Source organism: Wasmannia auropunctata, unplaced genomic scaffold, assembly GCF_000956235.1.
Source record: "Wasmannia auropunctata unplaced genomic scaffold, wasmannia.A_1.0 LD334508.1, whole genome shotgun sequence".
In the NCBI taxonomy this organism is placed as follows: domain Eukaryota; kingdom Metazoa; phylum Arthropoda; class Insecta; order Hymenoptera; family Formicidae; genus Wasmannia; species Wasmannia auropunctata.
In genome coordinates, this window is record NW_012028382.1 from 1701210 (window position 1) to 1725809 (window position 24600).

The following is a 24600-nucleotide window of genomic DNA, read 5'->3' on the forward strand; positions in this document are numbered from 1 at the left end:
CCAACATAAATCTCGTCGTGAAAAAGTGTAGGAAACCTAAACGCCCGCCGCATGAGTCGCACGATTCTCCCGACTCGAGGCGATCAGCTGTTTGAATAGAGACCCTCCTGGAATAGAGGCGAGAAAGAGATAGAATGAGAATGAATTAGAATAATCTTCGCCGTATGCGCGGGAGTGATTTCGAGAGGTGCGGTAATATTTTTGCCGGGAGTGGCGTAATCTTATCGCATCTTTTGCGTTTTCGAGAATTTAACGCTTCACGTAAACACACACACACGCGTCAGTACGCAATTATACATTTATTCTAATGCGCTCGCCGTGTCTTGTATTTTAATTGCAGTATGTTGAGTATCGTGAGGTACCGTACAAAAGTATTAGGAGCGTATAACGCTACGAGACGCGTACTCAGCCGGCAACATTTGTTTACAAATACGAGAGTCGATGTCGGGCGATGTAGCAATGTCTCTTTGAGGGAATACTGTTCGAAATACCTGTTACAAAAGGTAATATGAGGTGCCTCTCCGCGCGGGACACACCTGACAATGCTGTACAGCCGTGGACATATCGGTTGTGACACTTTTTTTTAATAGATTTTAAAACGCACTAATATTTTGCAAATGCGAACCACATTGATTGATGTACTGTTTCTAGATTAAAGCTAGTACACACAATCGTGGTTCGAATTTGCAAAAAATATTAGTTACCTATAAAATATGTATTATACTAAAAACCTATGAAAAAAAGTGTTGCGACTGTTATATCCACGACTGTACATTTTCAATAAGCTGAACAATGTTAGACAAATTAATTTTAACGATTGACAGGGATCGCTTAAACAAGTGAACCTCGTAGCTCGTAATTATGCCTCGAAGCCGAGCGGTAAACACGACAAAATTGTGGGATCTTGGTTGCTCACCTGCGGCGGCATGGTTTTCGTAGCGGTCGCACTAGGTACCCTCATTTATTTTGTATGCTACCATTATGTCTGCGTCATAATGAAGATCATTGTGGAAAAGACGTATGGAAAATAGAATTTCTAATGTAACATTTTTTTTTCTTTAAAAACTTAATAAAGGGTAGCTACATACACAATTAAAACTTGTGTAATATTTAATCGTACAGTAGACATTAAGTACATGTTAAAGCAAATAAAATATGCATTTATGATAATAGCTGAAGATTATTTCTCCTCTTTTCTATATATTTAGGTGGTATAACAAGACTCACCGAATCAGGCTTGTCTATGGTTACCTGGAGATTGCTGGGAGAAAAAATGCCTCTCAATGAGACTGAATGGCTCTCAGAATTTGAACGTTACAAACAATTTCCTGAATATAAAATGTGAGAAACGACGTACTGATAAAGTGTCGAAAAATCAATGTAATGTATAGAAATCTATATATACATGCTATATTAATTTTGCTATAGAACCAACTATAATATGACGTTGGAGGAATTCAAGCGTATTTGGTGGATGGAATATTTTCATAGAATGTGGGGACGCTTAATTGGCGCTGTATTCATAATTCCAGCAACATATTTCTGGTACAAGGGTATGCTGAGATCTGGACTGAAAAAGCGCGTTGTTATCTTAGGATCACTGATAGGCTTGCAAGGACTTATGGGATGGTATATGGTTAAATCTGGATTGGAAGATCGTTTTAAAGATCCTTCCGACGTGCCGCGGGTGTCGCAATATCGTTTAGCCGCGCATCTCGGTTTAGCATTATTCTTGTACGCTAGCTTTCTCTATAACGCTTTGTATCATCTGTTACCCGCTCAAAAGTTAACTGCTAATCTCTCTGGCACCACAATCGCGAAGAATACACTGAAAGCGCAGAGAAAATTCAAAGGATTAATTCACTCGGCAAAAGGGCTGATATTTCTCACCGCTTTGTCGGGAGCACTTGTAGCCGGGATGGATGCCGGTCTCATTTATAACACCTTCCCAAGAATGGCAGACAAGTGGATACCTGACGATTTACTAGGCTTGTCTCCAGTATTGAAAAACTTCACGGAAAATCCGACTACAGTTCAATTTGATCACAGGATTTTGGTAAGCTGTGTATATAGTACGTTAAGCACGTTACATTTTTTCATATGTACCCTCTATTTATGCAGGGAATCACCACCTTAACGTTAATAACTTGTTTGGGTATTTTGTCTCGTAAACATAAACTTCCTGGTCATGGAAGAAAGGCTGTGGTTGCGGTACTTTGTGCTGGTTACCTTCAAGTACTTTTAGGCATTTCGACTCTGTTATATCAGGTTCCCGTAACGCTAGCTGCGTCACATCAGTCTGGTAGTCTTTTACTTTTAAGTACTATAATTTGGCTATTCCACGAACTGAAATACTTTGGAAAGTATGCTAAATAAATTTGTAAAATGGTGAAACTATAATTAGAGACTTATATAACATTTTATATAGAGATTTATATAACATTTTATAACAGATTAAAAATAAAAATATATATATTTATCCACAAAAGAAACGTGGCATTTTTCTCATTATTTATTCTCATGTTATGTTACTTATTAATTATTTCAGTAGTAGGATATAGAACTTTTCAACGCTTTTAACGTTTTTGCGCTTTATTTCACAATATATGTTATAATAATTAGTGATTAATCTTAGGAACTATTATATACACAACTTTGTTTTCTAAACAACATGTATATTATCAAACATATGTAACGTGAAATAATTATTTTGTATTATTTTTTATATAATTATAATTAATTTACGTTTACAAGATGCGACACGATTTAAAAAAAAAATATAAGTGCATAAAGATCGTGAAATATACAGAACAATTATAAAAAATACATATGCAAAATAAAATTGAGTGGTTCAAATATCATTTAAATTACGATTCTAAATTATTCCGAAATATATATGAATTATGCCTAAGCGAAAAATAACTCTTTTATATTGTTATTAGATATAATTTATTATTTAAATCAATTCTTCAGAAAATATCTTTACATATAGGGCACTTATTCTATTATGGCCAATTGTTTTGTTGATTTTAAAATACTTCGCATGCATTGGTCCAATACAGTATTATTAATATTAAGTACCATTTTTATCAGGCAGTTAAAATTACATTTCATTATTGTAACAATTTTTATTTACATAAGAGTTATTTTCTTCCTATTTTGGCGACGTTTGACATCACACTTTTGCTTAACATTAAACTGAGCGCTAGTATTAATAGAACTTGCATTTTATTATTGGATATAAAAGAAAATATTATTCAAAACGGCCAAATTTTATACTAATTATTGTTACATACAATCTACAAATATAAATGTACGTGAATTATATAATCTAGAGACCTTATTTAATATCTTTTGAACTTGTTACTACGTGCTTGCGTGTATTATAGAGCACATCTTTTGATGAGAGAAATAATGATTACAGCGCTCAATTTTTTTACCATACAAGCTGCCCTGGTATTTCTTTTAATTTTGACACTTTTAAAACTATTACGAAATAATTATATCTGCTGAGCTTAACATCAGTTTGATAAAAAGATTTATCATTATTGTGACTCTTCTGCATTGCGTGAACAGTACTTAATAATTAATACTACATATTAATATGCGTATAAATGCAATTTTATAATTTCTCTATAATTTTCGAATATATTAAATTCTCTTCGTCCTTTGTGTGAAAAAAAAATTTTTTTTCACTTTATTGACATCTTTAGAAGAAAAAGAGGAAATTGATTGTAGCTGATAAAATTAAGTTTCAGAGCTATTAAAATATTAAAATTTTAATGAACTAGTCGAAAATTGGGCAGTGCAGATTTTTATACGCACAATTTAAGTGATACATATAAAATACACAGGTTATCACGATCAAACTGTCTTATTCAATAATGATAATCATTGACTTGTTTGATGCAAAGCACTCTTTGAGAACTTGTCTCTGGTATATACAATATATGCATTGCATATACGGCAAACCTATTAGTTATATAATTCGTAATTTTGTTTATGTGAGATAAATGCAAATTTACCCTTATTTAGTCTTATTATCGTAATTCTCTTCTAAAACGATTCAGTTGTCAAAATCTTATTCAACATCTTAACTTTTACTTACAAAACAATGTGTTAGGCCTACAAAAATTTAGATTTTTACGAGAAGATATAATGTGAATACAATAATTTAAAATTATTTTACTATACGTTAGGGTGTAGGACAGTTGGTGTATTAGAACAGAAATATTAGTTTAGTGAAAAATATACGTACTAAGAAATAACTGAAATAAATTCTTATATTACGTTCTTACGTAAGACTAACTCGTGACAAATATTACAAAGAAATAAGTCAATAGTTGCAAGTAGAACATAGAAGATCGTTAAACGAGTCCTAAGTTTAGTAGTATTTTGCAATGAGTATTATATTTTCTTTTCACTATTGTCCATTGAATGTAGTTATTTCCCTTGTATTGGTACGTGATGTAATGACAATGACACAAATAGATAAAAAAATTACCATTTCCCCCTATTTTGCAAAAGCAATATCCTATACTTTATATAATATGTATATATAAAGTATACATGATATATATATTTTTCCATTATAAAACATCTCACATAATGGCCGTTCCGTTTAAATGTATAATTTGTCACGTTTAATGAGTTTTGCAATCATAAAAGAAAGATTTTGATAATGTGAAATTGTGAACTTACATATTATATGAATTATAAAAAATAGTATGTTCATATATTTGTATGTATATATATCTTACGTAAATATAAATAAATCGGTTCAGTCAATTTTCTTATTGCAGAAAATATATCATATTGAAGAAAGCCGAATTTATAAAGATATGCTTTTTTATTCTATTAGTATTTCTCTCTCTCTATCTCTCTCTCTTATTCTTACATAACTTTTTCTTTACAGTATATGATAACGTATATGGATAAATATATGATACAACGAAAAAATATTGATTGCACTTAATTCGCGATTTTATGGCGAAAATTTGTAACAGAAAATTTTGTTGGGTCCAATTTATCCTAAAATGATTTATCACTCATGATGATTATGTGACAAAATACTAAAAACCATAATAAACCGTGTTACTTTGATATATGATTAACAAGATTTGTTAACAAGCGTAAAAGTATGCTTATTATTGATTGAAACATACTTTGTTATGTCCTTATGCAGTTCAACTAGTCTTGCCAGATAGGTTATCTGATTTCTCTGGATTTACAATTACTTGTATTATGTAACCTGGTTGTACCTTTGCTTCTTCTATATGCATTTTATCACCAAGCAATTTACCACCAAAGAACCACCTTTGACGTGAGGGTTCTAAACCTTCTTGACTCTACAATTATTATTATTTTTTTAATTATCATTATCATAATTATTCTCACATATGTAAACTGAATTAAATATATAATTAATGTTATACAAACCTGTAATTTTTTCTTAGCGATAGCAATAGTGTCATTGCTGTAAACAGGTAGTTTAACTTCTCCTAAAGTAGTCGATAGTCTAAGTTTTAAAGTTTGTTCTGTTCCTTCATCGACTGGTTCTAAATTGACCAAAAATTACAGAGATAAGATATAAAATTATGTTGCAAATTAAATAACATTCAGATAAACTCTGAAAATCTCATTACCTGAGCAATCAGCAGGTGAGTCTCTCCCACTGTCTTCTTTTACGATATTAATTGGGTAGGATAAACAATAAATAGGTACTTGATAACGAGTTCCTAACTCATCGTAACATTCAGTTAAGAAACCATTTGGTACAGAAATATTAGCCCCGTCTAATATGGCCTGTGCCAACTGATAATCCTGCGCTTCCGCCGCAGTTGCGCCTGCCCTCAATGCATCCCAAATCTCTTTACGGCCATCAAACGCCGGTGCAGTGTCCCAAAACTCATCTCGCTTACTTCTCAGCTGACCCTCGGTCAGAGGTACATCCGATTTCCATCTGATTACCTCGTGACATAGAAGATGATTTTTTCTTGTATTCCCTATATATAAACAAATTATTTCAATCACAGAGATAAATAAAAATTAATTTTTTAAGATCGTTAAAACTTTTATTGTAAGAATATTATGTTTTTTATCGTGTATTATATGGAACGGCTATATCGAAATACACAAATTTACATTGATTAATGGCAATAGGCGATCTAATTTTTTTAATGCTTTTTATACGTTCCTTTTTTTTGTATCATTTGGCCAATCGTATAATCGTTATGTATTACAATTGCATTAGATAATAAGAGAACCGAGTCAAGTCTAAATTTTATAATAAATAAAGCGTTATTGAACTAAGACCGTTAGAAAGTGTCAAGTAAAAATTAGCCATATAATCCACACATATTCCATGCATTACTGTTCAGCTGATATCATGATAATACTCAAATGTCATTTATATAAATACTAAGCTTAATTGGGTAGATATGAACGATACTACACTTAATAGATAACGTGCACCTCAGATACAAAGACAAAAATAAAGTTAAAATGACTTCAAGGTTAGTTGATGTCCAATGTATTTTCTACAAGAGATTTCGATAGACAATCTCACCCGAATTAGTTCTGCTCGAATTTTCCGATGTATCATTGATTGAGGCATTTCTTGCCCTCGTTATACCTATGCAGCCTCCCATTCTACACAACCGGAGCAAGTAAACATTTCACTAAAATTTAATAACACTTCGCATGCCATTTTCTTCCATCTTATCCAATCGAACTCCTGCCGTAGCCATATTGCATGCTTTCAAGGAGAAATGGGGTTTATGTCTCCGCTAATTGTAAGTGGGGGTTTGAATCTCCGCTAAGCGAAGGTTTGAATCTCGGCTAAGTGCGATTTTAAGCGTCTTCCCTAGATGGCATTAGATCTCCACTAAAATTTGAATCTTCGGTTACCGCGAAATAGGGTTCGAATCTCCGCTAATTTAACTGGAATTTGCTCGGGTTCGAGTCTCCGCTAACAAGTGAAGTTTAAATCTCTAATAATTATAATGTCAATTTAAATCTCTTAAAATACTTACAAAAATACATAAAATTAATACTTGATTGACTAAAATTCTGTTTAGCAAATCCCGCAATAAATTTAAAAAAAACGTGCATACATATATACGACAATATAATATGTATATGTAATAAGCAAATTAAATTTTTTATCGGCTAGTAGAAAATATGTCAGTTGATATAAAATATAATTAAATAATAGTCGCTTTATTATTCCTACGAAAATGTGACTATTAACTGAAGAATGACAAAAAATATATCAATGCGCAGTATCGCAGAGCGTTCCAAATGGATCAATACGAAAATGCGCGCACGTCTGTTTTCCTCGCTCGTCCTCGCAGCTTGCGATGGGCTTGCGGATGATTCCAGTCGTGAACTCGCCCAATATGTCAACCCCGGAGAATCGTCGAAGATATTATCATTCAAAATAATTCTTTCTGTCGATTCTACAATACTTACTTTCACTTAGAATTTTATTGTCAGAATTATTTATTGTCAGAGTTAAAAACTGTGATCTAATGCATCCTGACACGTGAGAGTGCAGAGCTCGCTCAGCTGGATCAACATGATGGGAACCAGATACGCATCATGTAATTATCACATTACGTTTACTATATACATTATACTTATTTCTGTCTGTTAGAGAAAGAAAGAAATTTTTGTTGTAATTTATACATATATATATTATTAATAACAGGTATATCGAAACAAGTTTTAAAGATAGAGTTAATTTTCAAAAAATAGGAAAATGATTGAAATTTTTATTATAAAAATTTTTAATTGCAGATAGTTTAAAGCTCGCTAGTTTACACGATGCTTATCAACGGCTACTTTATGGGACCCAGCCGATACCTTCCGGTTTAGACATCGCAAACATATTAAAATATTTTTCTCAAACCTTGCTATGTAAGTGATCGAAATGTATATACGAACTGCGCGTAACAATTAACTGTGATGCTCTCTCCTTATTATATATAAGAATATTCGCATTATTGTTTCTTAACATAAACATTTGGATAATCCAGCAAAGGAAATATACAATAAAAATTTTCAGGTCTGTTAAAAGAATCATCCGTGTCGCCGTTCGACATGATCAAATCGCAAGAGCTCGACGGAGAACGAATGGCGTTATTTCCAAATTTGGATTACAAGCAGCTTTACAATGCATTGACACAAATGATTGACGTTACACCGTTGATTCACATCGGCTTGCCAGGTTTATTTTCCTTAATCTATCATTATTATAAAAAATACTGTTATACAGGATGTAAAATTAAAAGTGTTACTCTCTTATACTTAACCCATTGACTCTAGTAAATCCTAAAAAAAAATTTCGTTGTTATCTCTAATAATTATCGAGAAAATAGCATGTAATTAAGACTTCATTTTACATCTTCTATATGGTATAAATAAAAGTCAGTAGATTTTAAAAAATTATTTATACTTTCGATAATTATAGACTACGATTTAACTGCCTACCTGTAATTCTTCCCGCTCGTGAAACATCCTTATCAAACAACTCTGAAACTTTTATGCGTATAATAAATATAATTTACATTAATTTTTCTAGCATTCGGGAAAGCCTTGCTACAATGTCTAGCGTGCTTGCTGCTGTTCCTCGATCACGATCTGATCAACAATTTGTCGTACTTAACTGCTAGTACGATATCGGTACTTCCCACGGAGCTGCATGAAGAAATTGTCAATTATCTCTGTTTTTACATTTTACCGTTCACCATCAGTGAGTTTTTCTATTACATTTATATTTATATCGATGTTACTTGAACCTGTGTGTTATATATGATAAGTACACGTTCACTCGTCTTTCTAAGAGAGAATAACAGCTGCCGGGAGGGAATGTGAGTGTGGAAAGAAAATTTTAGTATTTTATCGATAAAAGCTTTTCCGTTTAAGTGAAAAATTGGCTTGCCGGCTATAAAACAAGTTGATAAAGCGTAGATTAGTGCGCATTTTATGTTAGGATTAATAATTAATTTAAATATAAGTTTTAAGCATCTCAGATTTAATGCTTGTATTTTTTGTGATACGACGTTATTCAGATAGCTTGCAGCTACATTTATATTAAGATTTAATCATATAGTAATTGAAAGCTAACAATAGAGAAAATGAGAAAGAAAATGGTTTTTGTTACAAGAATTTTAACTTTCAGCAAGAAAACCCGAAATTGGAGACGAGAGTGCCGCTAGTCAATCAGTGGCTGCTGTTATAATGATGGGGTTTCAGTATTCCAATAATCCAGGTATCATGATATACATACGTGTGTCACAGGGAAAAGTATAAAATTAATACGAGCAATTAATTTAGACAATTATACAATTATATTAGTTTAGAATTATTGTACAATTAATTCTAGTATTTCACACGCTTTTCTAAAATCTTCTGTTATCACAAACGTGTGTAATATGTATTTGTACGAATAAAAATATTAAAATTGTAGGTATGCGTTTACACGTATGCGAACATTTTCTCTCTTCCAGCGCATCATTGTCAATTGCTGGAGTGTTTGATGGCCCTGAAGCCGGGAGTTGTGAAGGACATTCTTTGCGTTATCGCCTACGGCACCGCGTCGGCGAGAGCGTCAGCTGCGAAATTGCTATTTTATTACTGGCCTTCGTTTAATCCAAATCTATTCGACCGCCGCGCGGTGTTGGTAAAATTTGCTAGTGAGTATTAAATAATCTAAAATTAATAATTAAGAAGAATAGGTTGCGGGCAAGAGGTAACAGACAAATCCCGAGTTACGCGACGTACAAAATTATTGTTTGCGCCTCCAGACGATTTCACCCCGTTCGTATGCCAACGGGATAGTTGTCCGAATGCCGGTAATGCGGAAGCTGCAAAAGTCTGTTACAATCATGACATTTCCATCACTTACGCCATTGAATCGCCGCCTCCTCTTTACCTCTGTATCGAGTGCGCGAACGAGATCCATCGGGAGCATCCGAATCAAATGTTTTACGATATTTTGCATCCGATGCAACAGGTGTCTATGGTCTGCGAGAACAAGGTGAGCGCGTCGCAAATCAGGGAGAATTCGAATTTATTAGTGCACGCACGTATATATGTACATACGTGTCGTTCAAATTTATTAAAAATTTTACTAATATTTTTTTACTTTTCGTTTTCGATCAGAATTGCAGAGGGGCGGACAAATCGGCTATCAGCGTTTGTTTTTCGACGGAATGCGCGAGCTACAATGGAAATCATCCTATACGATATTGTCAGCAGTGTCACAGTATCCGTCATAACAATCGCCGTGGCGGTGATCACATTTATCACACGGCGCTTCCGCACATCTCGCAGCTGGACCCGCAAGCGCAAACTTATATGGTTCAAGCGATTGTCAGGCAAGCTACCGTAATCGTTGCAGTGTGCGCGCTGCAAGTTCGGCTCAACTAGACATGGCATTTTTGTTTTGCAGTTTACTCAGAGAAGCTGAACCGATAAGTATCGATAGCAATCGGGACACGTCAGATACAAGTGCTAGTACTAGCAATAAGGGTGGCATGGGGTTCGTAGGAAGTAGCAGTGGCGGAAGTAGCGGTGCTGGCGGTATCGGGAGTACTTTCGGTCACTGCGACCCTACGAGCTTGGAGGAACGACAGCTCCTCGGCAGATATGGCGTATGGCTGCTAGTGGGACTTTGTACCCCTAACGAGGATACCCCGGTTGAAATACTGGGCCGTTTATTATCAATGTTATTTCATTGGTTTCATGTCACTGCCTACTGTTTCGATGGTATTGAAAAAAGACTTATACACCTTATCTTTTCTGTTGGTAATTTAACACTTTGCATATATACACTTTACTCAAGTAGACGTAGAGAGCCAGACGTAGGTAGTAGCGTTGGTATGTCGGCTAAATATGTTGCAAGATGTACAATTTGTAAGCATCCTCTGTATACACACTGTACATGTAAAATATATGTTAGCCTTCAATGTTTGTCTCAAGAGAATTATGTCGATGTACAAATATATCTGTTTCCGAAATTATTATGTCGATGTACAAATGTATCTGTTTCCGAAATTAGGCCAAAATACGCGTGAAATATTTAGCCGAATTCAATCTATTCCGTCGTGCGAATTAAACAAATAGAAAGTATTAATTCGTTGTTGATAAAGATTGCATGCAACGTATCATATCAATTAAAGATCAGTTAAAAATCAGCGCACAACTCGACACGTATTTGAAATTTGCACTTAAATGTCGAATACTTGGAAAAATGTATAGCCTCGCATTACTGCATGCCATATAATAACGGGAAACGATAAGTGTCGAATCTGTTCATGTGTTATACCAATCGTATTGTATGTAGCTAGATTGATAGTTTAACGATGAATTATAATAGCATTCCTGAATCAATTTTAACATATTTCACTTTTCACTTAATCGATTTCTTAATCGATCGAAAACTATTTCAGGCCAAGCGGAAAGCGCACTTGAGAAGTTAAAATCGGAGTACGTCTGCGACTGGCTTTCAGAAGTTATGAAAACGCATTATGAAGTATTTATTTCCTGTCTTCTACCACATCCTGCGGACTACGTCAGAGTCGGAGGTCATTGGTAAGGGAGAGATTTTTACGAAATAAATAAAATCTTTTACGTAATATATAAATAATATTATTGTAATTACTTACGATTGAGATTAAGGCCCGGTTTCACACAATTCACGGTTAACTCGATTTAACCGAAGTTCAACTGATCGCTTTATCTTTTTCTAATATAAAAATTAGAAAGACATAAACAGTATAAGTTAAACCGAGATTAAAATTAATTTTACATTTGTGGAAGTGGGTACGTTAACATAATTGATATCAATTGCTATTCTATCAAAAGGGAAACCTTGGCTTCGCGGACGTCGCATCTGAAAGACGGATTACATCGGCTATTCTGTTTGGTACCGTACGAAGTGATCACACCCGACGTATGGGACTACGTGATGCCTCATTGGATGGAAGCGGTAGTAAATGATGTTCCTGAAAATGAACTTCAGGAGCTAAAAATAATATTGAGGTACGCGGTTTTTTTAATCTCAAAAAGATTTTTATGTATCTGAAATTTTCCGTTCGCACGAAAAATACTTGTCACTTCATGTTACAGTAAAATCTTGGATCGGGACATGAATTCTTTAGGATTTGATGTCAAGAAAATGTATAATTTTATAGCGAAGCGATTTGTCAATACAAGCGCTGAAGTGCAAGAACAGGCTCTTCATTGGTTGCAAACGCTTACTATGCTAGAAATAACATTACCTCTGGATCAACTATTTTCAATATTCAGCGACGGAATTGCCGTTATGCAGTCAATGAGCTCGGCAGAATCAGAACAAAAGCCAAGCAAGTCTACGAAGGAAGACGATATAAACATTACATGTATGCAATTATAATTATTATAATTATATCGAGTATATTGTATCTTAATTTAATACCTCTTGCCAAAAGGATATCTTTATCTTTATAAAAATGTTAGTTTTATTTTAAATTAAATAGGATCCACTTGTGCAATTTCTTATTTATATTTTGCTGTAAAATCTTAAGCTTGCTGTTCAACTTTTAAATATTTAGGTCCCATAGTGGAAAATGATTCGGGAAAATCAACACCACTTTCCGATGATGTAGTGCCGACACCAAGACACATGGAATTTACGACAAACGCAGAACTTAATTTATCTTGTTGTATTCTCATGCTTGATATATTATTAAAACAGGTGAGATATAAATCTTAAAGAGAGTTGTATTAACCATGTCTAGAATTTTTCTTGTGTAATAAAAAAAGTAATAAAAAATTTGACAGATGGAACTTCAAAATGTAGACAAGCATACCGGAATTAATACACGAGTCTGTCGAGATGCTTGCCATTTAATGAAGTCCATAGTTGCCTCCAATTGGAACAACTCTCACATCTGCGATACGTCAGATGAATGTTCTTATTGCGAGTCAAGGGTAATCTGGCATCAGCTATGTCTACAATTGATTACTTACATGGTACCAGAAAATCCGGCGTATCCTCCTGATGTTAGTTGACTTCATAATTCGATTTAATTGACAATTATTGTGATATATATATAATTATAGTGAAATTATAAAATAAATGTTTATAAATAGTAATTTATTTTTTTTAATATTGGAATATAGTTTGATGTAATACATGAAACAGGAAGTTATAATAACGTTTTTTTCAGGCAATTATAGATGAATCTGCGGAGGACGCTCGTAAAAGTTCACCGGAGACGACGAAGAAGGGTGATTCGAAACCGGATGTAGTCATCAACATGCCAGTGCCGGAAATGCATTCTGTCGGCGGAGTCTTAGTTCATATGCCACACGTACGTCTCTTAACAAATAAACTCTAAAATGGCGAACTCTCAAACTCGAACGCTAATAATATATATATGTTTGATGTCTGTCTCATTGGCGATTAAATTTCCGTGACTTTATTAAAAAAGAGGAAAGAGAATACATAAAGAAATTTGCTCGGCAATGAGATAAACATCATGAAAAAGAAAATGTTGTTTCTAACGTCACTGCGTATTACACAATCCTCCATGAATAAAAGCAGCATGCTACTTGAAACTGTCTTAATTGTGCATATGTGTCCGTATGCGCTTCTCTCTCTCTGTCTCTTCTTCTACGACACGGCCCGATCACAAAGACACGGTAGGCTAATCTATGTTACCGGAATAGCTATTTTGATCGTTTATGTCAGTTCTTCGAACAGATTATGACAGCGACAGTAGAGACAGTTTCGGAACAGCTGGACCTCGCAGCTATCATGCCAACGGAGAAGATTATGTCCGCCGTCGCGAGAACGGTCACGCTATCAGAAACAGACGTCGGTAAGCCAATACTCCATGTGTGTATGTGTGTATGTCACAACTTTTCAACAATTATATAAGTACTTGAATTGTTGCGCACATGCTTTCAGCCACCGCAACAGTGAGCGTGGCAAAACCACATCTGATAGGTGAAAACGACGAACCCGTGAGCCTAAGTCCGGAAGCTGATTCGGACGACTTTTGGCACACCTCCGTAGGAAAGTTTCGTTTTACGATAGAAGAACTACCGGAACAACTTCAATATATTCACAAATTGCTGAAGGTACTATAAATACTGTACTGTAAATCGCGGCGAATGTATAAGCGATGCGTATGCAATAAGCACAGAGTTATTAATTTATTTAATAATTACGCGCTGATTGTAGTTAAATAATATTCATAGTCCTACAACTACAAAAATAAATTCTACAATCATCGAAGCTACTTAAGATATACTTACTAATTGAGATGATTAAAAATTATACTTTCGAAAAATTTTATTTGCAGGAGATAATGACGATCGAGAAACCGGACATTCTTTACTACATGCTGCAGTGCTTAAACGTGATGTGTTTGTACGGTGATGCGTTTAATACGGCGGTGAAGGATCATCAAGGATTCTTTATATGGTGCCAAGAAAACTTATTGATAAAAAAGTATGCATTATAGACGTGTTGAAATATTTCCTGCGGAGGTGACTGACGGCGGGAAAATGCGAGAACTTGATTTCAGCCTTTTCAATCTTTTTTTTTTTTTTATTCTGTTACAGCTTATGGGAGCTCCTAAACGCAGAGCATTCGCATATAGCACAAGTGACCGTTCCGTTGTTATTACATTGTGTAACATTACCCTGCGGCACCGACACTTTCTGGCGGCTTGTACAAGAAGAATTTCACAATTCCGATTGGCGCGTTAGATTTGTCGCGGGTAATCACATATAAAATGAACACATTGACTACTTGATTAATTATATTCTAAAGTTGGATCTTTTGAATTCTAGTATACACGCTAATTCAGATATATATTATTTTATTTTACCTTCTTATTTCTGTATTTTATTTTATAATTGTAGAGATTAAATTTTTAAGAAATAGACATTCTCTCTATATTTCAGTCGAACGCGTCACATTAATCGCGAGATTTATGGATTCAACGCCATTGCGGAACATTTTAAGTCTTCAAGCTGCATTAGCAAATGCGTTTTGTTACTTAATTACAAGCATGGACGACAATAATGTATACGTTGCGCAGCGTGCTACCTTGTATCTCGGTACTATTCACGACACAGCAATTAGGGTAAATTTATCAAGCGCTTAAAACTTCATCTAAAATCTCTCTACAGCAGTTTTCCACATTCGAACTGTTACTTACAATTTTATTTCAGTCGTTAATTTTATGCCTGGAAACACAATTCGATTCCGTAATTGTAGACCGGCCAATGGTACTGCAATCGCTTTACCAATTACACAATAGCCTTAGCGATCGACGTATCTTGACGTGGGAATTTTTCTTGAATCGATTTGACACGCTATTTCTCGAGGCACAAATTAACTTGGAAAAATCGGGGGATGTGGCTTACTTGCGCGGTCAGTATTATCCTAATAGCGAAAATATAAATGTTTTATGCCACGTTATCTAAAAAAAAAAAAAATTGTGTTGCTTGAGTAAATCGTCGTTCTGAATAAGCTTTCCTATTGTAGATCTGAAAAACACGGATATGAATAGCGAAGTATTTATGAAGAAATTGCATCGCGCCCACGAAGCGTTATCTCAATCCGACGGTAGCGGGGCGAGTTCCGTAAAGACACTGAGCGCGAGTTTCGGCACAAAGTGGCCTTACAAGCGTACGATGTCCGCGCCCGCGTCGATGATACCTCGACAAGACACTAAGCAAGGTACGTGCCCTAATTACGTTCCCGCTTTTCTCTATCGTCCTTTATCCCTATCGCCTTCTCGCGCACATCACAGACTATGCCGTACACTGTGTGTTACTTTTCTCCTTTTATTTTCCGCATCTTTCTCGCAGAGAAGGAAAAGGTGTACAGCCGACAGTATTCCGCGCCGATCTTGAAAAGGAAGAGCTCGAGATTCGGACTGGGTCAGTTGTTGGGGTCCACCCCGCCTAATAACAGTATTCCAGGTAGAGTAGCGTGTGTTGCCTGCGTAGCTGTAGACGAGACATAAATGTATATATATACGCGCAGATATGTTGCTCGTTTGTATTACACGGACTATTAAAGGATGTTAAAGCAATCGACTCCAGACGGATCGTTCGGTCGAATAGGTCGAACGGTAAGTAGCAATGCAAAGCTGGATTGGCAGAAATGCTTTTAGTGCCTGTTAATGTGTGTTTGCAAAATCGTAAATCGATCGAGCAAATTATGAAAGAGTTCATAAATTGCTTCTAAATATGTTTTATAAATGTACATAGTAAGTGATAACGAAGATTTAAAAATAATTCACATTTTTTCATTTTGTTAAATAGATTAAATTAGGAAGATTTTTTTCTCTGCAAGAATAGTAAGACAAACTGTATGCCTTATATACGATATAAAAATAAATTATTTCATTCTTTCGCGTTAATCTGGAGCTTTGAATTAATAATCTACTTTTCCTTCGTGTATCGCTTCAATTAGCTTTTGAGGTAAAATGTGCATGCTTTTCCTTTGTTGTTTATCGTAAATTTATGATTTACTTAGCGTATATATTTATGATTAATTCTTTGAATCGTGAAAAGTAACATAGATAGATATAGAAATATAGTCAAAATTAAGTTATTTTTACTTTGTAGATCTTATTCCTTCTTTTTGGCAAATCTGTTCTACCTGCAGAACTTAATTAATATTGGAAAACTTTGCAGATGGCCATATACATTCATTGAACATGGTCGACGAAGCTAGCACGTTACCAGGATATACTCACAAAATCGTGGATCTTGAAGAAGCAGATAAAGAAACGATGCACCTACTAGTCTTCCTGTTGATGCAATTTCTATCGAGACAAGATCAGGTAAATCATTAATCTATTGAATTATAACACGAAAGAAGAGGAAAAACGCTCTTGATTATATATATTTAACATCAGATATTAAAAAAATCGCAACACATTTTCTTAATCTTACGTGTCCAAATTTATAAATTAATATCATTTAATCAGGCCTATCCGACGGATGAGAAACCAATGTCGAAAACGCAAGGTATAGTGTTGCGGCACTTATATCTTTTATTAGGATACAATCAGACTGAGCGCACTTTCCATACCACTCCGCAACGTTTAAGGTAAGATTTCCGTAACATTATTGTGTTAATTATTATTATAAGTAAGCACTTTTGAATTATATTGGCAGTTTAATAGCTCTCGGGCACAATGAGATTGTAAAAAATATTTTAATTAATTGAACGAAACAATTCCTAATCTTATCGACAGCCGACTAAAATGTACGTCAAATTACGCATCGAATATTTACATTAGCTTGCTCTTAAACATTTGTAATTTTTGCCAATTTAGTAAAATTTATAATAATAAAATGTTAAAATTATTGTAGATTGTCGCCGGCGTTCAACGTCTTCATTGCCAATTTGCCGCAATTATTAGATCAGAATCATGTGATGGGCTGGTTGATGACGCCGCCAATTCTGGCGATATTACAATATTGCCCTTATCCCCCGCAAACTGCACCCCCAACTGATACTACACATCAACCGCCAAATTACAGTCTTTGGTACTTGGAGCCACACATTCGGCGGTCTTGGTTGATGTCATTGCTTGTTATTTTATACAAGGTGAAAAACTTAGACAAAAAATAATTAATATATCATATACATAAAATAAAACAATTCATAAAATGTGATTTTTTCCTAGGAAAATATATGATAAGCGTAAATCTGTGTATTTTTGCAAACAATTTTATGAGAGCATACGAATTTTGGCGCGAATCGATTATTCGCGAATAAATTAATTTCTGACGTTAATAATTACAAATAATTTTTTTAGTGTCAATATGGACAACAGCCGTGGTGTAATCAGCTTCAAGCGTTAGTGACGATAGTATTGAATACGCTCAATACGCAGCATCATCAGTGTAGAAGGATACTAGCGACTGTAGTCATGAGCGCGCCGCCTTCGAGATCTCGCGGTGAGAATTACAGATAAATCTAAAAGATTAAAAATATCGTATTTCGGAAAATAATTATAAAGCAACGTGTATATCTGTTAGATGTGTCCCAACCCTCGCTCGGAGTGGAACATGAGTTGACGATGAACACGGTGGGAGAAATAGAAACGGAAACGCCGCCGTTGCGCGCACCAATCTCGGTGCATCAACGCAGTCCCGGAGGGGTGCATGGACAAATGGAAACCCATTGGGAAGAGAATAATAGTCCAGCGTGTCGTTACTTCAACAAACACTTTACCAGGTTAATATAAATTTGTGGTATAATACAATCTTTAAAATAGTTTATTATACTTTTGCACGAAGAATTGCAGCTAAGAGATTATATAGTTAAAGAGTAGACCAAAATAATAAAGTATTTTATTTAATAGCAATTATTCAGATTTTTCTTCAGAAGACTATTGTTATAATTTTTATGTATACATACATTATCTATAGCGATAGATTTTTATCGTTAAGATATTCTTTCTAGATGGAATATTTATATAATAGACGTTTAATTGTATTTTGTACGTTAGTATACACGCTTCTGACTTTATTTAAGTAGTGGCATGTTACAATTTGTTGCGAATGCTTTTGCGAAGTTATTCGATCAATGCGGATGATACGGAGTCCGAGCTGGCAGCGATCCCTGAGAGCCCAAAATCTGACAGCACCTTACATGGTAGCAGCGGAGGATCCCTTGGGGAATTAGAAGAATCGGTTCCCAGAAACGCGTCTCTTCAAGAACCACGTATGTCGCTCATGCTGGACGGGGGGACGAGTACGGTTGAGCCGAACAATCGAAACATTAATAAGCCGAAGACTGAATCCGCGACGAAGCCTATATGGTTCTTAGGCGGAAACGAAGATGAAGTTAATCAGGTAATTATTATAAATGACCAACATTGTATGGTCCATAGTACATTGTATAATATTAACAAAAAGAATCGATTTCAAATACAATGAAAGATTTTTCACTTCAAATTTTTACGACAATTTTTACGACAAAATACGAAATAATTTAAATTTATTCAGCGACTTAAGTAATGTGTAATCTCTTGCTCCAGGGAAATAAAAGTGGCCACCCAAAAAAATGGAGCGTGTACGAAGGAGTGAAAATGATGGTGACAAGTACATTTCTCACTGGACAGCAGGAGCCTTCAAAACTTTTGCCTAAAACAGCTATGTCGATAAAAAACGGCAAAGGACATTTACCTTACAATGGAGACACGTCGAAAGCGTACGATTTATCAAGCGCTTTTGCTCTCGCAACTAGCATTTCTCATATTCAAAGGTAAGATTGGACATCTATCCAGCTATTCAATACAACTTTCTAATAATAATATATATTTATTTATATTAATATTTAAAAAAACGTAATTGTGTTTGTATTTTAAACTTTTAGACCTGAATTACCAAAGATACAGGATAAGGAGAAAGAAAAGGAAAAGGAGAAAGAGAAGGAAAAGGAAAAAGAGAAAGAAAAAGAGAAGGAAACCGAGAAGGAAAAGGAGACGGAAATAGAGAAGGAAAAAGAAAAAGAAAAGGAGAAAGCGCTCGTGAAGACTACCGGGACTATCAATAATATCGAGTCTTTGAACGCGAAACATTTAGGTAGACAGAAACATGTGGAACAGATCACAATTACAGCGACATCGCCGATTTCACCTTGCCAAGTAATTACAGTGACAAACAGCGATAATTCGAGCTCGCCGGCATTGAGTTCTTCTATATCATCGCAAGTCATAAGTACAGAGAACGGACAGCAAACAGGCGATCCTCCTACTACTAGTCCGCAACCTTTGATGACTACCCCGACCGTCGAACGATTGCTTCCCATTGGTACAATAGCCCGAGCGACTGGTAAGCAATTCGTAATTATCGTTTTATTAATTAATAATAAATGAGACAAATAATTCCTTGTAGGATCACGAGCTGCGCAACGTATATTAAAATGCGAGGATACGTATGGCTCTCCGGAATCACCATTGTCAAAAATGGACATTTTGACAGTCAGTGAGTAAAACGATTTCGAGCGATATAATGGAATAAATAATTGATAAAGCGAGAGCAAAGTAAAATGGAAATAATATATAAATAGAAATATATGGTCTACGTGATCTAAAAAGATTGAAATTGATTGTAATTTTATAGGCTCTTCGTTCGAGCAAGACAGCGAGACTTGTATGTCCAGTGATATTACGAGCCCGCATAGCATTTCACAGCTGGAATTCCCGACGCCAGAACGATTGCTGCCGGTTGGTCCTCAGAGAGATTTTCCCAGCTTAGTCGAGCGAGTACGTCAAGCTCTCGACATTTCAGATGTCGAAGGTTTGTATGCGCCAATCCTGGGCTTTAGTGATAACAAATATTCATGTGTGCATAATGTTTTATCGAGAGTTGTTACAAATAAGAAAAATATTCTTTTTCAGATACTAATAAATCGAACAAGGATGCAAAGCGTGACACTCGTGGTATGACACTCACGAAGCAGGATAGCGAAGCATCTGACAATGTGGTAAGAAATTTGATTGATTCTTTTATAATTTCGCGTGATCTACTACAAACGCGTAAGGAATAGATGCTTACTTTTTAGACAAGATAAATCTGTAAGCTAAAAAAAAAGGTTATTATGCTTATTTGCAGTCGACATCGTTAGTGCCGACGTGCAATGAAGTTAATTCGAGTAGATCGCCAAGCCCGAGAAGACTAATTAAACAGGTGGCTTTGGAATCGTCTCCACCAGCGATCGATCCCGGAGATTTCGTCTCGAAAATAGCGGACTATGACCAGAAGATTAAGTCGAAAGACCAATTTCGAATTCAACGTGACCGAGCGCGAAAGATCACCGCTATAACGGATCAAGACGCGATTACTCACGCGAGGCGAACGGAGTCCTGGTAAGTTCCTCGTGTAATTAATATTTTTTTAAGCTAAAGTTTAATTATCATATTTTAATCCATATTATATTTATCTTTTACTCGTGTAGGTCTGGCACACAGGTCCAACAAAATTTAGACTTTGTCTCTCAACAAGCGTATCATGCGGATTTCAATTTAAAGCAGAGCTTATTTCGCATCGGCGACGATTGCGTTTACGACAGGTATAATTTAAGATTACTGGATTAAATGAATTAAATTTTTTTAGCATCGTACTGAATTCGATTCGATTAACATCACTACAGGTGTTCGGAGTGCGGAACGATAAGAGAGGAGTATTCTGACGAAGAGCTTGGATTGTGTATAATAACCTTAGGAACGTTCATTCATCGAGAGCCGTCTCTAGCGGCACCGTTATTGCCAGAAATACTCGGCGTGGTTACAAAGTAAATATTACTTTTATTATATATTTCTAAGCTGGTAAAATTAAGTACTAAATGTATGGCTTGTGTACTAGGGTCTCTCTTAATGCAATGTATCCTTGGCAAAGCGAAACGAATATGCACCTTCCAGGTGGTGCGGTCAGCGTAGCGCACCAATTTCTCAGATGCGTTCTCCATCAATTAGCACCTAATGGAGTATTTATGCAAATGTTTCAGACTCATTTGAACGGTAGGCATATTTTGCTGTTGATAGACCAATTCAAATTATTTTTCTAATCCTTAATATAACCATAATTCCTAATAATTTTAACAAGCGTAGATATTAATGATATAAAAAGTTTTCTGATAATTGTTCGCACATTGTTTTACGAATACAGCTGTTCTCTAACATCGATTTCCCTGGAAAATTTCAAATAATAATTATAATAAATTCCTTTTTCTGTTATTATATTCTTGCAGAAACGACAAGATTGCAGTTTTTCAAAAGCGTTGCACAAGCTTTGGTCGATTTTAACGAATTAAATCCGATCGCGCCCTTGCAATTATTGCTTGAGGTAAGAAAACAACTTGATTAGATATTACGCGTAAGAAGTGATAAATTCTTAATTGTCTTTGTAACTCACTACGTGTATTTTTTACTTGTTGATATAAGAAAATAATTAATTACATCCGTAAAATCCGATTTCAGACGCTAAATATGAAAAAGTCATTGCCGCTGGAACGGCTGCCAATAATATTATATAATATTGCGTGCTACTTGGATTGTTTGCCATTGGAAGCAGGATTGGGTCCTGCTGCGGCCACATGGAGTGGATTATTGGCACAGTTTGATGGATTATTCCGAAGACTTGTTCTCATGCTTCCTTCTCTCGAGGATATCACTCCCCTTTTGCGAATTATGATTTCAATATTAAAAGTTCCAGGGATTCAACAATCAAAGGTATTCTAATCAATAAAATTACGCGAAATTTTCCTTTCTTATCAATTTACTGATTAAAAGAAATTAAATTATAGCTCAATTAATTTATTTATACGTGTTATGTTAAATTAACATTGTATTTCAATATCTTTTTTAGGGAATGCTGGATCCATTCTCCAAAATATTAAGTTACGCTATACAAAACTCAACATTGCAATATAATTATTTGACGGACTTGTGCTATTTGTGCCACAGAGGATTTACTCGTGATCGTGACAAACACTTTTTTGGAAGGACGATTGTATTCGAATTAATTCAGGCCATTAAATTTAAAATTACAATACCAGACTCAAATTTTTTGTTACTGCTTCAGTTTGTGCTCCAAGTAAGTAATCGTATAATATTCATAACATACGTCAAGGTTTTCAATTCAAACTTTAGATATAATTATTCTATAATTAAAAATTGATTGAAATTAAAAAGATATTAATAATAACGTATAGGATATTGGAGGATCCTTGCCTAATAGTGTCATTGCGATGGAAAATAATATTCCAACGGACATGTCGCCAATCTATAATACGAATGCCTCCGAATCTTTAAAGAATCAGTTATCGGACGTGCTCGATTTCTTAACAGACTTTCATACTTTAAGCAAGATCAAGGTAATGCATTTAACACGTAAACATGTGTGTTAAATCGATCGCCAGTTAGAAAGATTCTGCGAAATTAATTTTTATCGTTATTTAATGGACTTCTCTTTTCTCAGAGTTACAGCAAAGGCATGCAAGCGGGATTAAACGAGGACACGATAGGCGGGATGTTAAAGTGTGGCCTTGCTCAATACGTAGCTTTAGAAATTACGAGAGGTAACAATAGAGAGAATAGAGCCGTAGCGCGTTATTTGCCGTGGTTATACACTGCACCGTCTATAACTCAAGGGTAGGCTATTCTTATCTCTTTTATCATCTCTATCATTCTCATCTCTTATTAACTTGCATTTTCTGCCATTAATAAGATTTTATATAATTAATTAATGAAATGGCTAATTAAATTCACCTAAACATTTGTTCCCGTAAACATTTTAGGGCTCGTGAATATGTCGATTGCATCGGCCACATCAGACTCCTATCCTGGCTGTTACTGGGCTCGCTTACGCACGTAGCAATGTACACTGGCAACAATAACAGTCATTCTCATTCAGCAGTACCGTTGGCGCAACCGATCCCTCAAGAAGTGTCTTGCCACATCGCAGATCACATACAAGTCATTTTCTCGGGGTTTCCAGAACAATCGAAAACCTCGGTCCTCCACATGTCCTCGCTCTTCCACGCGTTCATTCTTTGCCAAGTATTTATACCTTAGATTATAAAATATTCATAGCCTCTATTGAATTTGCATTAACGGAACATTGCGTTACTATTTTAGCTTTGGACCATGTATTTGGAGGAAATGTCGAAGAATAACGCAACAAATAGCGAGAGTCACAATGTCACCATGAATATCTTGCTGGAATTTTGGGGCAAGATAACGCCATGCATTTTGCAACTCGTTTCCTATTCGAAAGCTGTGAGTATAATTCCGGGTATAAATTTAAAGTTCTATTTTCTAAAATTAACACATTTGAAACGAGTTTGAGGCAATAACATGAAAAGACAATTTGATTTTTAGCTATCTGAAATGCTTAACTTGCATTTCTTAAGCTTGCTGGAGGCTTTATTGGAATGCGGGTCGATCTTGTTGAGTAAATTACTACCTCTATGGAATGCCATATTATTTTCTCATCATGTTCAGGTAAGAACAGAGTTTAGAGACAAAATCGAACAATCGGAGCAGAAAGACAAAGTACGGTGACTCATCGTTTGGCTTTCATTTTTTTAGCTACCGGGGCACTTACAAATGCGGTTGCAAAATTGCCGCGATTTCCCGCCGAATAGAATGGCGGAGAATTTCGTTTCTAATCGAAGAGAATCGAACGCGATACTCCTACGATGGTTACATCGTTTACAGTTTAAGATGGGTCAAATAGAAATGCAATCTTCTACCGCCACACAATTCTATTCTATTTAAAAAGAAGTAAAAGAAAATCAGCTTTACGAATTGAAAGTTTAGATATTGATTAAAAGCGACGAAAACACACAAAATGAGATGTTACAAGAAGTAGTTCTTTAAATTGTAACCACTATAAATGATTTTAATAAATCGTTAAATTTAGACTATGTTAAACTTCTCAAATACTTTTCATTTACATATAATCCAATCTCTAAATTAATTTTAAATTGTATCTCAAATTTCTATGTTTTTATCTAAAATTACGATAAATTGATATAACATTTTATTGAAAAATAATTTCTAT

The 24600-nt window shown here is 35.0% G+C and overlaps 3 protein-coding genes across 12 annotated transcripts; 2 read left to right on the top strand and 1 right to left on the bottom strand.

The window, feature by feature from the left end:
- The first annotated feature begins 77 nt into the window (after window positions 1–77).
- LOC105458574 (cytochrome c oxidase assembly protein COX15 homolog) lies at window positions 78–2867 on the top strand. The gene is made up of 6 exons (XM_011703997.1): window positions 78–187; window positions 341–503; window positions 825–951; window positions 1209–1341; window positions 1429–2056; window positions 2122–2867. The coding sequence occupies exons 1-6, from the start codon at window positions 165–167 to the stop codon at window positions 2374–2376; spliced, it is 1329 nt and encodes a 442-aa protein (XP_011702299.1). The 5' UTR covers window positions 78–164; the 3' UTR covers window positions 2377–2867.
- Window positions 2272–6767, bottom strand: LOC105458572 (ubiquitin domain-containing protein 1). 4 transcript variants are annotated; one of them, XM_011703996.1, is made up of 5 exons: window positions 6569–6767; window positions 5646–6005; window positions 5440–5558; window positions 5166–5348; window positions 2272–2354 (listed from the first exon to the last, which is right to left on the bottom strand). In XM_011703996.1, the coding sequence occupies exons 1-4, from the start codon at window positions 6648–6650 to the stop codon at window positions 5187–5189; spliced, it is 723 nt and encodes a 240-aa protein (XP_011702298.1). In that variant the 5' UTR covers window positions 6651–6767; the 3' UTR covers window positions 2272–2354; window positions 5166–5186. The 4 variants fall into 4 exon arrangements, with proteins under 4 accessions (XP_011702298.1, XP_011702297.1, XP_011702296.1 ...); XM_011703995.1 differs by lacking the exon at window positions 2272–2354 and adding an exon at window positions 4966–5031; XM_011703994.1 differs by lacking the exon at window positions 2272–2354 and adding an exon at window positions 4966–5072.
- A 548-nt stretch (window positions 6768–7315) lies between these two features.
- LOC105458577 (protein unc-79 homolog) lies at window positions 7316–24471 on the top strand. Of its 7 annotated transcripts, none has more exons than XM_011704001.1 (48): window positions 7316–7604; window positions 7801–7920; window positions 8069–8230; window positions 8585–8755; window positions 8847–8873; window positions 9185–9274; window positions 9513–9698; window positions 9810–10042; window positions 10168–10382; window positions 10457–10812; window positions 11457–11598; window positions 11872–12048; window positions 12136–12407; window positions 12600–12742; window positions 12829–13050; window positions 13218–13361; window positions 13742–13871; window positions 13961–14133; window positions 14358–14506; window positions 14620–14777; window positions 14965–15146; window positions 15235–15436; window positions 15551–15745; window positions 15877–15990; window positions 16711–16859; window positions 17007–17128; window positions 17395–17632; window positions 17844–17985; window positions 18067–18265; window positions 18606–18885; window positions 19071–19297; window positions 19409–19866; window positions 19930–20019; window positions 20158–20334; window positions 20436–20521; window positions 20650–20903; window positions 20993–21106; window positions 21188–21328; window positions 21400–21554; window positions 21785–21879; window positions 22014–22265; window positions 22402–22629; window positions 22748–22909; window positions 23014–23186; window positions 23333–23594; window positions 23673–23813; window positions 23916–24038; window positions 24126–24471. In XM_011704001.1, the coding sequence occupies exons 1-48, from the start codon at window positions 7580–7582 to the stop codon at window positions 24312–24314; spliced, it is 8445 nt and encodes a 2814-aa protein (XP_011702303.1). In that variant the 5' UTR covers window positions 7316–7579; the 3' UTR covers window positions 24315–24471. The 7 variants fall into 7 exon arrangements, with proteins under 7 accessions (XP_011702303.1, XP_011702307.1, XP_011702304.1 ...); XM_011704005.1 differs by having other exon boundaries at window positions 15877–15948; XM_011704002.1 differs by having other exon boundaries at window positions 13754–13871.
- Window positions 24472–24600: the final 129 nt, after the last annotated feature.

What these genes read in the sequence shown, in the direction of transcription:
- LOC105458572 (XM_011703996.1), bottom strand. Translation starts at nt 6,650, where the DNA reads ATGGGAGGCTGCATAGGTATAACGAGGGCAAGAAATGCCTCAATCAAT. An exon ending in TTCGAGCAGAACTAATTCGG is followed by an intron (nt 6,006 to 6,568) that starts GTGAGATTGTCT and finishes GTTTATATATAG; the next exon opens with GGAATACAAGAAAAAATCAT. An exon ending in CTCACCTGCTGATTGCTCAG is followed by an intron (nt 5,559 to 5,645) that starts GTAATGAGATTT and finishes TGGTCAATTTAG; the next exon opens with AACCAGTCGATGAAGGAACA.
- LOC105458577 (XM_011704001.1), top strand. Translation starts at nt 7,580, where the DNA reads ATGATGGGAACCAGATACGCATCAT. An exon ending in TCTTAGTTCATATGCCACAC is followed by an intron (nt 13,362 to 13,741) that starts GTACGTCTCTTA and finishes CGTTTATGTCAG; the next exon opens with TTCTTCGAACAGATTATGAC. An exon ending in GCGAGGCGAACGGAGTCCTG is followed by an intron (nt 20,904 to 20,992) that starts GTAAGTTCCTCG and finishes TTACTCGTGTAG; the next exon opens with GTCTGGCACACAGGTCCAAC.
- LOC105458574 (XM_011703997.1), top strand. Translation starts at nt 165, where the DNA reads ATGCGCGGGAGTGATTTCGAGAG. An exon ending in CGAAATACCTGTTACAAAAG is followed by an intron (nt 504 to 824) that starts GTAATATGAGGT and finishes AACGATTGACAG; the next exon opens with GGATCGCTTAAACAAGTGAA. An exon ending in TTTCGTAGCGGTCGCACTAG is followed by an intron (nt 952 to 1,208) that starts GTACCCTCATTT and finishes CTATATATTTAG; the next exon opens with GTGGTATAACAAGACTCACC.